This window comes from Erithacus rubecula (genome assembly GCF_903797595.1).
Source record: "Erithacus rubecula genome assembly, chromosome: 1".
In the NCBI taxonomy this organism is placed as follows: domain Eukaryota; kingdom Metazoa; phylum Chordata; class Aves; order Passeriformes; family Muscicapidae; genus Erithacus; species Erithacus rubecula.
The window spans coordinates 35,820,342-35,832,984 of record NC_136658.1 but is presented as its reverse complement, the minus strand read 5'-3'; the positions used below and the strand labels follow the sequence as shown (position 1 = coordinate 35,832,984).

Sequence of the window (12,643 nt, the reverse complement as noted above, 5' to 3'; positions counted from 1 at the left end):
ATACCAATAATAAGCCTTCAGATGGTTGTCATGGGATGCAGAGTTGTATAAAGCAAAGGATGTGAGAATCTTTGCTGGAACGAGTTCTAAATTTTTAAGCACCAATTTTTGTTAATTTTCTTGCTAATACATAAGATGCATTCACTGGAATATCTTTATAGAAAGAAAAATGAAATAATTTCTCTTTTCCTAAAGATACTATGCCTGTTTAAATACATTCAATGCTTTTTTGTAGAGATAAATGCAATTTTATAGCATGAATTTTTAAGATTTGGGTGAGGAAAAAAACTTAGTATAGAAGTTTTAATATTAAAAGAAAGATAATCTTCTATCTATATGTTGTCATATATTGGGAAAAATGATTGACATCTTTAATCTCAGAGATAATATTAAACTGTATCTTAAATAGATTTAATTACTCATTAAATTATTAGTCTAGAATTTCAGGGTTTTTTTCTAGAATTCAAAAATGTTTGAAGTTTATATGTCAGCACATCAAATACGAATTCAATTATTCAGATGGTCTGTGGAAAAGGCTAATTCTAGTATATCCATAAATTTTTACTCCAGGCTCCACTGTATCAGAATGGGGTATTGCCTGTTTTCACAGCAACTAGAAATAGATTTGGACTTGTTTGCAACTCCATTGAAAACAGCTCTTTAGCAGCATTTAAGGCTAAAAGATACTAATTACAAAAATGCTCTAAAGCACCAATCCATTCAAACCTTTTGCAGCAGACTCTGAGATGAAATTCTGAAATTTCCTACAGGAAACTTCTTTTCAAAGTACAGAAGTAAGTGACAGCTGGAAATAAATTCTGAGTTTAATACCATCCTTCTTGAGTGAGAGAGGCTTCCTAATGTACAGGGCTCCTAAAAAGCAATTCACAGAAAAAGCAGAATCTTCCTTTTCTCAATCCCTCCCAAATTAATATTTTAAAATGATGGGCAAGAAAAAGTGATTTAATTTGACATGTATGAATAAGAAACCTAAAGGTATTGGAACATTTTGTGCCATAACAACCCTCTCTCAATCCTTGTACTAGCAAAGAATAAGAAAGAATGCCAATCCTCTAAAGTTTAAGAAAATGGAAGGACATCACCTGCCTTTGATTTTCTTCATAAACACGTGCATGATTTCCCATTCATAAATTATCACTGCTCCCATATGAGGTGTTTTTCCTGACATTTTAAATGCCATGGCTACATCTCATTTATTCCTTCATGGGCTAGGTCACAAATACATCTTGTGATGTCAAGATTCAGTGACAGAATTGTTAGCACTATTTTAAATTATTTGAAGAAGGCTTTTGTATTATGAAGAATATGTTGGATTTGGAGGCTTCACTTAAAGAATCATGATGTGTTTCCCTTACTGAATACCAGCTATGAAATCACTGACTCAATGCTAAGCAAATAAAATACTTGCAGTGAGAAGCATGAGAAAATGGGAAAATCTGAATCTGAATTACAAATTTAATAGGAGTCATCACCTAGAGAAATACATCATGTCAGACTTTTCCTTATGGACTGCAGATTTACACAGAGGCCAGTCTCAGAAACTTTACATCAAGTTATAAAAGATTCTTAGAGATTCAGGGTAACAGTTTCTGACTTGTCATTGGAAACACACTGGCCTCACAATCAAGCTATCTTCCCAAACTGTTGAATGTCCTTTGCTTCAACTGGTACTTTGATGTGTTTCTTCTTGAAATACAGAAATGAGACATTTCTGAATTCCTTTAGAGTGGAGAGAAGGATGTTTATCACTTAGAATAAGCAGGTCATGGCTCCCCACAGCTCCTTACCCGAGGGTCAGACATCACAGACTATGATTTTAGATGGATCCCTAATGCATTGTTTTTCATGCACTTTGAGAGAAGGTTTTATCTAAGCAAGTCTAAAAGGCAACATTCCTTGTTAGCAGCACTTTGCTTTCCAAGCCTCTGGTCTGTTCTTTCATTATGTTCTTTATTGTCTTTACTTTTGGCCTCTGAGGAAGAAAAACCACAAAGAAAGTGCTTTAATCCATGTCTCAGATGAGATTCATGGTCCCTGGTTTTGCATTTCTTTTTCTCAGATATTACTGCTTTTATGTCTTTTGATTTTCTAACTGAAACTGGATAGGGATGGGCTCATCATAAGCTTTCCATCTAACTTGTTTGGGTAATAAGGCAGCAAGGACTCAACTCTTTCATTTCTACAGTGCTAGTTGATGTCATAATTCTTTGGTGTATACCAGTAATGAGAATCACCTTTCTGCCTCATCATTTGCTGGAAATGAAGGAGTGCACCTCACAGAGATGCATATTTCTATAGATGAAATATGAAGTATGCATTCTTCTTAAATAAGAACTACCCAAAGTGGCTAAGGATTAATTCTGGGTTGCTGGGGAGGAGCCCTTCAGGAAGCTATAGCTCTCTCAAAGAGAGAGAGACAGATCTGCCTAATTAATTTGCCTAGAAGTAATCTCTTACTTGCCCCATGAGTTGTTCCAGCATTCTGGGATGCATCTTCAGCAGGGCAGCAAGAAAGTTTTAACTCATGGGATATTTTAACATTTATTGGTCAAATCATGAGCAGCCAAACCCCAGTGTTAGAGTCTTCTCATGCTTAGCTGCTTCTGCTTTCCAGGAAAGATTTTGTAATACCAGAATAGAAATTGGTCTGGCAAATTTAAGTCTCATAGTGACTAAATTTGGGATATTTTGGGAGTAGATTCCTCTAGTTCCACACTGCAATACATCTTAGGCAGCAGGTACAGGTGCCTGTCTTAAACATGCTTCTTCTCATAGATGAAAATTAAATTTGAGATGCCTAGAAAATTGCTGAGTGATATAGAAGATTTTTTTGAGGGCCTATCTAGCTAGGTAATAGTAATACCTAGGAGTGAGAGGCATGGACTATAGCATGCCTCACGGTATGATCAAGACTGCCAAAATAATTCCTCATGATGTCCAGTGGTAAAATTTACAGCTTTCCATTGCAATCTATTTATTAAGCAAGTTTCCATACTAATGTTAGAAAATTCCCTAATGTCTAATTTAAATTTTAATTATTACAGCTGAAGTCTTGTATTTCCGTCTTGAAAGCCAGAACAAACAACAACTGTCTATCATCTGAAGAGAAACATGAGAAAGTATTTATGACTAAAAGATCAGGAATAATATTCTGAAGTTGCTCATTTCAGAAAGAGAGCACAGCATAAAGTACTGTTCAGAGAAAAAGTATTTCCCCAGATTTAAAAACCCTTGAAAAAGAATTTTTGAGGTTATGGGAATTTCCAGTGAATCCCAGCTGAGCTTTCTAGTTTATTTAAGGAAAGAATGACTCTCTCTACACATGTAACCTCTAAGTAAGAATGTGAAAGGGCAGAGGTTCCAGTGGAACACTTACATTTATCTTTGTATGAAGATTCTCCACTAGGAGGAGTGATGTAAGTCACTGTCTAAAGCCCTATAGACTATTTTGTCTCTTTCTCAATACCAAGAGAGTAATTTTGGTAGATATCAGGATATCACCTCGAAGTCTGACGTTTTCTATTTGTGTTACAAATATTCTTCAGAAAACTAGTGCTCTACAACATTTTCTGAAGTTTTGAACATAGTGGAGATTGCGTCTCGGCTCTATCCCTGTGTTCTATACCCCTAAGACCTCAGAACTCTGTCAAAAAACTCTGGTATAACATACTGTGTATCTTCCCCCCTCTTTCTCCTCAATGCAACAGCTTTGCATTTGAATACAGAGCTCTGGAGTAACAGACTGTTGAATGATTTCTCCACTAAAGCTGTGATACTCAATGTCAGCCTGAGTGACGATTTAATTTCAGTGGTCTGAACTTGTACCTGCTTCAATGCCACTGATTTGGACCTAGATTCTGTATGAGAAATATCTCTTGCTTAATAGTTTTGTTATTTACTATGCCCACACACCAGCTGGAAAGTCTTGGCATTGACCCTGACCTGAGTGCCAGCTGGGAAATAGTTTCCCTGCAGCTTGTAGAAGTGTCTCAGAATGGACATTTTCACCAGGCTTCCTGGAAACAGAAGCTTTGTGATTTGGTGTCTCTGTCTGACACTTCTGACAGAAGAGAGAAGAATTGGTGTTTATCAGACTCATCTGGAAAAGTCCAAATTACTCTTTTCATGATTTGCAGTTTAAAAGGAAAAGTCTCAAGCCATGAGAAACTAAAAGCCATTTACTTATAACTCCTGTGAAACAGAAGAATGTAAAAATGGAAATGAGGTCAAACATCTGGGACTACATAGCTCTCACTGTTCTCAGACTACTGGGACGGAGCTGAGGGGACCACAGTCAGTGAAGGGCTCCACTGCAATCCCTGCTTTCCAGGCACACCATCATTATGGTTCTTCCTGGTTCTGCACTATGGAGATAGTTCTGCAGCAGCCACATCTCTGATAGGAAAGAACGTGCATTTGTTTCTGAAATGGACAGCAGAACTGGGGTACAGCAACCACGGGTACAATTGCCAGTCAATCCCCCCCAGTAAATGCTGAAGTCTGCCCTCTTCTCCCTCTGTAGGTTCAACCAGAGCCCTGCAGCAGAGGATCTCCTGATATAAAGATCCATGTACCACACCTGGCCAGAGGGAGCCCTGTAGTTCATTCCTCACTTACATTCTGAATTCCACTGCTTACTGATGGTATGATTGCATGGTCTGAGGTCAGGAAAGTGCTAATTTGTCAAGTGCAAAACAATAGTGGCCTGTAGTGGAGGCCTAAGGGAGGAGATACTAAGGAAGAGGATAAAGCTCAAATTCAAAGGGAGCACTAAAGCCAAATAATTATAGAAATATTTTCTTAAGCTGTCCTAGGCAAAGTGGGATTTGTCCCACTTGTCATGAAGGTTGTAGTCTCCAGCCTATGAAGACCAAAAGAAAGAATGCTGTCCTATTACTCTTGCACTTCAAGAAAAAATAAGGATCACAGTAATTTCTTTTTCCTTTCAAATACAATAGCTAACATATGGAAAATTGTTGCTGTGATTTTTCTGATTTCATCCATCAGATCAAATAGGAACTTGATTTGTCTAATGGCACTTAAGGCAGTAAGTTTGCAGGTGTTATGGAAATACACTTGAGGCAGAGTGCTCTTACAGAGGCAACACAAAGTAAAGTGCCCCAATATAGAAGCCAATAAAATGTAAAATGTAGAAATCATTCTCACAGTCACATAATGGCAGGTAATTATCACCATTGTTATTAGAACAGAGGTATGGCTCAGTAGGGGATGTTTAATCTCCAGAAAAGCAGCATTTCTGTTAGGATAAGGTATTTCCATTTTTGCTGGGCTGGCACTGTATACATAACAATGACAACAAGACTGATCTAATTTTTGGCTCCTCCAAGGCTTCAATTGGTCCACAGGTGGATTTTGGAGAATACATGTGTTATAGGAAAATAGTTACTTACCGATAATTTTATTTCTTCTGCATTGTAAGCAGGACTCTGAAAGCTGCCTTTTCTGCTCACTTCAGGGAATGGCCCAGGAAAGCCCAAAGCATACCCCACTGGTGGTAATGGAGATTTATAAACTGCTTTCTTTTCATCACCTCTGTGAAGTGGATGAGAAGATAAAGTGTTATCACTTTTTGAACCAGTGATACTGCCTTGGCTATACAAAGCAGGACTGCAGTTTCTGTGGTATCTACCAGCAGTGAGCATAGTAGTCTGTTGACATTCCACTTTCCATGAATCTTTATTTTTGAAACGTCTAAAAGAAAAAAAAAATTGAAATATGAAACCCAGCTAAAAGTCTTAAGCTATCACAGCTAAGCCAAGGTTTTTTTTCATGTATTTGTTTACATAGTTTGGATTACTTAGGTGTTCAAACTGCTTCATGCATGAATTTATGGGCATAAGATTCAGCATTACTAAATTGCAGCAATTTAGCAATTTCCACCTAGGTTACAGTAAAAGTCTGAGTGTGCTTTCTCTTGTCTGCTTCAGCTGTGAATTAAACCACCCCCATTTAAACCCTTTCACTGGAGCTTAGGTTGAGGAACCTCACCTTGGTTGCTATAACTGTGACAGAATGAACTAAAACACAAACTCACTCCAAGAATTGAAGATGCCAAAGCTCCTTAAGTGCTTGTTACCTATCCTTGGCTAATGGCTACCATTCCTTTGGCTTTCCAGTGGGAAAAGCAATGCAAGGACTCTTTGGCCATGTCTGGGAACCAGAGTGAATGGAGGAAATGAAATACGAAATACGAAAGTGTGAGAGGAGAGAAAAAAAGCTTTTATTAGTGGTTGGAAGATTAGTCAATTTTGATCTAAAATTATCTTAAATAACTGTGTTCAAGTGGCTAGGATTTAGAATAAATGCTTAAACAAAAAATAGTACAGGAATCATTCATTCTGCATTTTTACTGCAATGATAGTTTTGCCACTGATTTGATGATAACAGTTTGGAGATTAATATAAAAAATTATTATATTTTTAAAACATACTTTCTCAAAAGTTGTACAATAACATGCTTTAGTAACAATAAATGAAATCTTTAAGCTCAAAAAGTAATTTTAAACCATTTTATTATGATGTTCCAAAACTCTTGTATCTTGCTGATGAGAATTGATGTGTGAGTATATATTTCTAATAATTTATATTTATGTAAAGCAAGAATTTTTAGGGTCAATAACAACATTAAAAAAAAGAAAGCCATTTTCTTCCCCTTCAATATACTTAACTGAACAATTGTGATATGTATTGATAAAAGCAGAAAATTCTGAGACTTGCTTGCCCAGATGTCTGTGAAATTACACTAATTTTCAATTGCCTCATTCCTACCAAAACATGCAAAAAAAGTATTTCAGATTCTATTAATTTTATCTTACAGTATTTCTAGCTGAGATGAAAATTTCCATTGTATTGAGGGCTGTGCTTATGATGAAATTTTAATCTTGGGAGGGAACTACTAAAAAATGATAGTTTGAACAAATTCTATCATTGCAAATATCCTAAAATAGTCTACTAATTTGAAATGCAGCTATAAAAGCTTTTAAAGAGCATTTTCTCTGCCACTAAAACATAATTTAATAAATATTCAAGGGTATGCAGTACTACTCAGTACTGTTTTTGTCTTTTTAAATAAAAAGAACTTGCTAAGTGCAGGGAGAAGACAGTATTTTCTGCAGAAAGATCACACCATAATTTTCTAATCTTGATTTAAATATTTGGTATTGGGAAACAGTGGCTGTGGAGCCTTGATGGACCTGCTTTTACATAAGCCCTTCTGCTGGTTTTCATGGGGATGGGGTTGATTTTCTTCACAGTGCTTTGTATGGGGCTGTGTTTTGGATTTGTGCTGGAATTAGTGTTGGTAGGGATGTTTCAGTCACTGCTGAGCAGAACTCACACAGGGCCAGGGGCTCTTCTGCTTCTCACCCCACCCCACTAGAGAGGAGACTGGGGGTGCACAAGGATTTGGGAGGGGACACAGCTGGGACAGCTGATCCCAGCTGACCAAGGGATATTCCAGATCATATGGGAGCATGAACAACATGAAAAAGCTGGAGACAGGTTGCCTGGGCATCACATGGCAGTGGTGTGCAATTGCACTGTCATCACTGGGCATCACTTCTTCCTTATATTCTAATTATAGCATTACTATTATTATTATTATTGTTATTGTTGCTATTACTACTACCTTTCTTTTCTGTCCTATTAAATGGCATCTCCACACATGAATTTTACTTTTTAAAAAATTCCAATTCTTTCCTGTGAGTGGGGGAATGAGCAAGCAGATGTGTGCTGTTTACATGCCAGGTTAAACAAAAACAGCCCTAAACCATGAAACTGAGTATTCAGTACATGGGCTGTGCAGAACAACTCAGAGGACTAATGAAGAACATATCCTTTTTCTCTGATTATAAAAGAAGCTGTGATTAAGATACTCTGAATGCTACAGCAAAGCAAATTATAAGCATGATGCTATATTATTATTTGTTACTATAATTTTATTTTTACTATAATAATATTATTATTATGCATGCTGACATAAAACTGAGACTGTTCACCAAACCTTCCAGTTTTCTAAATCACCTAAAATGTTTACTTTTATAGAGGCAGAGTTTTCTCCTTTCTTTCATGCTTTTCTTTACATAAACATACTCTGCTCCCTGGGCACAGGAAAATACCTTTTTAATTTATTTTTCTCCCTATTTTGAAATCCATTCCATCTATGCTTTGGATGAAAGGCACCGTGAAAAAAAAGTCTGCCACAACTGAAGATGGATGGCATGAATAATAAAATCACAGGTGTTTTTTTAAAAAAATCTCTTGTTCTGACCTTTTTGGAAGTAATTTTCTCTCTAAACCCATAGTAAAGTCAACGTGCCCTGTGTTCTTTTTTTCCCCCCAGAACTGCTTCTCTATGTATTTAATAACAATTATTACTGTTGTGTTATAACTTCTCTAAGAACAGAATTTTCAGACTTGAGTGCCTGAATGCCTACTTGACTTGGGTTATGGTAGCCTTTAGATAATAAAATACCTCCCCTTTCCCCCTGCTAAAAAAAAAAAAAAAAAAAAAAAAAAAAAAAAAAAAAAAAAAAAAAAGAAGAAGAAAAGAAAGACTGTTTTCTTAAAAAGGGGCTCCCATTCTCCCATTCCTAGTGTGGTCCATAGGATTTCTGGGGCTGCTTGGTAATTTGGAAAAACATGACACCTACACTGAGGTGCTTTGATAGGGATACTGAGCCTTTACTTTGGATGGTTTTTACAGTTATGGTTTAAACTTCTACCAGTTCATCTGCAAAATAACATCCAAGAACATAGATCTATTTTAAATAAAATCTGCAAATTTGTAAAAAGTGGTCCATTTGTTAACACTGCCAATGCAAATACACTACTACTGCAGCTATTGCTGTGATTACTGTCATAAGGTATTTAACATGTACACATACCACAGATAAAATCACTGTTGACATGGTGACACAAGGGACAAGCAGTGAAAGAATGGTTTCCTCACAAAGGGAATTTATATAGACAGGATCTACTTTTCCTGGCTCATACATAAAATCTGCCTGGTCCTTGTGCAGTCAACGACTTCAGTGATGCAAAAAAACCCCAAATTCCTTACACAGCTTTGCTGGTTGACATAACCAGTCTTGAAAAAGAAAACTGCAGATCTTTAATGACCAGAATTTCTTCAAGAATTTGTGCTGTTGCTTTTACCTGGCAAGTATAATGGCCAGCTTGATTTAAAATGGATAAAAAGCCTTTTCCTGAAGAATTGTTTTCACTGCTTCCACTTTATCTATTGTAATAACTGATACAGTGCTGAGTGTGAATAAGAGTTGTATGATCTCCAAAGAGTAGTGAAAACCTCCTCAACACAGATATTCACTGCAAACACACATCCATTAAGAGATCCCCAGGCACCTTAGCAGGAATTAAATCTTAGCACTTATCCTTCACTTTTCTTCCCACAAAGTGCACTTTGGCTTGATCAGTTACCTATTTTTGGGGTAAATAAATAGCTTTTAATTTTGGAACTCACAGGCATTTTAATTAATCACGTTTTAATTTTGGAAAAAACAAGCTGAACATATCAGCTTCATCAGAGAAAGTCCTTTTCAACCATGCCCAAATTTAAATCAAGGGCATATGGTCAAGGTCTAACTAAAGGACAGAAATTTTGAGGGTAGGGAAAGCTTATGTAAATGGCAATTAGAAATAAGATAATTGCATAAGAAAACAGTAATTAATTAGGGTGGTTATAGGTAGAATGAGGGCACAGACTTTTTTAAGAAAAAATATGCTATTTCTGCATATCTTCATTTCTAGTATTTAGAAATTCAGTGTATACTGAAAGAAAGAAAGAAGAAATCATGCCACTTTTTGTATTGCCAGTATAACTTCCTGCAATTTCCTGTGTTTTCTCTAGAGGTCTCCTCTCTAAGACATGATGGTGCCTGTGCCCAGGATTCCAGTTCTGATTGAGAGACACAACTGAAAAATACCATAGAATATACACCTGTCCCTTGCACAAACACCATGTTTTCTAATTTTTTACCACATAAAATGGTAATATGCCCTTCTCCAGTGCCATAATTTCCATGGAAACAAAACTGCAAATTAAACCAGAAATAACAGAGTTTACGCTCAGAATAAAATAAACATACCCCAGATTTTAACTTAACCAACATCAATTTCCTAGTTTATCTGCACACATCTGATGGTTGAAAATTTAATTTTAATTTTCTGGAAAAATCCTGAGGTAGTTTCCTGCTTGGGAACAGAGAACTGATAGTACAGAAAGGGCCCAGTCATAAAAACACTGGCTAGGTGATGGGCATACACAGTATATGTCAAATTTGCATGTTTTAAAATATGTGTATTTATTTATCTGAATAGCTTTTCATTTAGGAATTCTAATGCATGATTTAGATCCTGAAATCCAGGCTCAATATATCTGTTTCATCATATTAACTACAATAATAATAATAATTTATATTGTGTTCAGTAGTCTGGCTGAGATTTCTGTTGTGAGAAAGGTCAACTCTCACAGGTGTCTCACAGTTTTGATTGATATTTCAAGAGCTATGAAATCACAATCCTCAAATTACATGTATAGTTCTATTGTCTCAAATATTTGTGTTCTCATAAATTAAATTTCACAGTCTCTTATGTACAGCAAGTGTAAATCCTCAGAAAATGGGAAAAAAACATTAATTTTTCCTCACTTGTGAGTAGTTGAAGCATGAGCAAAAATTGCACTGGCCAATTTTGTGAAGTTATGAGACCTACTGGTGCAGAATAATCTGGATCTCAGTTTACAAGTATTTGTTTCAGCAACATCTTCAGCATAAACTTCATAGGAAATCAGGAATACCTGCCACTTCCAAAGACAGCTGTATGCATGTGTGTATATATAGTATATGCCTGCATAACGTATATGCATATATATATATATATATATATTTATGTTTATATGCACATGAATACTATCTCCAACACAAAACAAAACTCTTCAAAAATATATGTTAGGCAAAAACAGAGCTACATATACTGGGACACCACTATATTTTGCAGAAAGAAAATAATTAAAATTTTGCCAAAACCTAAATGCATGAGTTTGAAATCTTAACATGTCCAGTTTTGGCTCCAGCTATTTCAACTTTACTTCACAGAACTGTTTCATGTTACTGCTATCATGTCAGTTCTTTATTGCAAATAATCAATGTATTTAGCTTCCTATTAATTTTTATCTTTCTGTACTGTGAAATACTGTGCAGCAGGGATTTTGTTGTTTTTTGTTTCGTTTTGGTTTTTTAAATTTTGTTTTATTTTAATTGCAATGCTGTGATTATAATATATTTGAAGGCAATTCAATGGCTCACTGAGTACAGGGAAATAAGAAGAAAGTCATCACTACAATGCTTTCTGTGAGTCTGACTATTCTCAAGTCTCATTAATTTTCCCTAACAAGGAGTTTATTGTAGGAACGACTTACTCAGGGCATCTGAAATTATGTTTCTTTTAAAAATCAGGTCACCCAGGAACACCAAAACCAGACAAGTCATTAAAATACATTTAATGAAACTTCCAACAAATTAAACTGGAGGACACAAAGCTTTTCAGCAGGGCCCATAGTTCAAATTGCTTATTAAGAGAACCTCCCATCGAGAAGTTTACCTCTCATGTTGATTTGCCTATCCTTTCCTGGTCTTGTTTTTGTTTGGTAGTAAAAATACAGTCTGCTCTATTTTGCAAAATCTGGGACTAAGAATAGCTTGAGCAGCCCATAAAAGGTTTTTAAAATTTCATGTGCTAAATACTAAAACAGATATTAAACATTTCTGGGACTCATTTATTGACAATTTCTGTTAGCCATCCAGAAAAATGTAGGAAGTCCTTAAAAATATACTGACCTGGTCTGATATTTATAGTGGTGGGAGTTCTGAATTAACAGAATCAGCAAAAAACCTTGACAGTTGGCCCAGTCAAACCTTCTAAAACACTTACAAGAAATTTCATAAATGTGTACAATCTAAACATTACCTCTCTTCCTTTTCTTGCATCTTTGAATGGGTTTGGTAGCTGTGCTCTGTTTCTCTAGATGTATCCATGCAACCCACTATCGATGTTTCTGTGTCATTTTGTAGTTTAACAAGGCTATTTTGTAGTCTTAAATTCTCATGTTTCATTTTGTGAACAGAAGCTGTGAAATTTCCATGGTCTTTGTTACATAAATCTATGCACTGTGAAAGGAGATAATACCATCATTAAGTAGTTATTTTTTCCACAGTAAATGGGTATATTTTTAACAAGCAAACACAAAACAATGTTCTATGCTAAAGAAAAGACCTAGCTACCATATATAATCATGCAACATTTAGGACAAACCAAGAGAATTGCCTCCAGAAAAAAAAAAATCACAGTAGATAAATGGAAAGGAAGGGATAACAGCCTCTATAACACAATAGAACAAATTAAAATTTCTCAGCAAACATGCATTCAAGATATTATTGTTGTAAATTTATTGCTTGCTTTGTAAAACTGATGACATAAAAGCAACTATAACAGCTATAGCTGCAGACTGTATTGCTCCCTCTAGTAACAATTCCTCCAAAAATAACAAGCAAAATAATAGGAATTCATTACTACACTAGATACAG

At 35.7% G+C, this 12,643-nt stretch overlaps 1 protein-coding gene across 5 annotated transcripts in view; it reads right to left on the bottom strand.

Moving 5' to 3' along the window:
* Nucleotides 1-12,643, bottom strand: part of DEUP1 (deuterosome assembly protein 1) — a 41,562-nt gene that overhangs the window by 1,390 nt on the left and 27,529 nt on the right. For 3 of the 5 annotated variants that reach the window (XM_079323669.1, XM_079323673.1, XM_079323672.1), the window contains 2 exons: nucleotides 12,027-12,226; nucleotides 5,433-5,574 (listed from right to left, as the gene is read on the bottom strand). In XM_079323669.1, coding sequence (XP_079179795.1) covers nucleotides 5,433-5,574; nucleotides 12,027-12,226 — 342 coding nt within the window. Of the gene's footprint in view, nucleotides 1-1,817; nucleotides 1,994-5,432; nucleotides 5,575-9,675; nucleotides 10,094-12,026; nucleotides 12,227-12,643 lie in introns of those variants that run through there. The other 2 variants (XM_079323670.1, XM_079323671.1) reach the window with 2 other exon arrangements.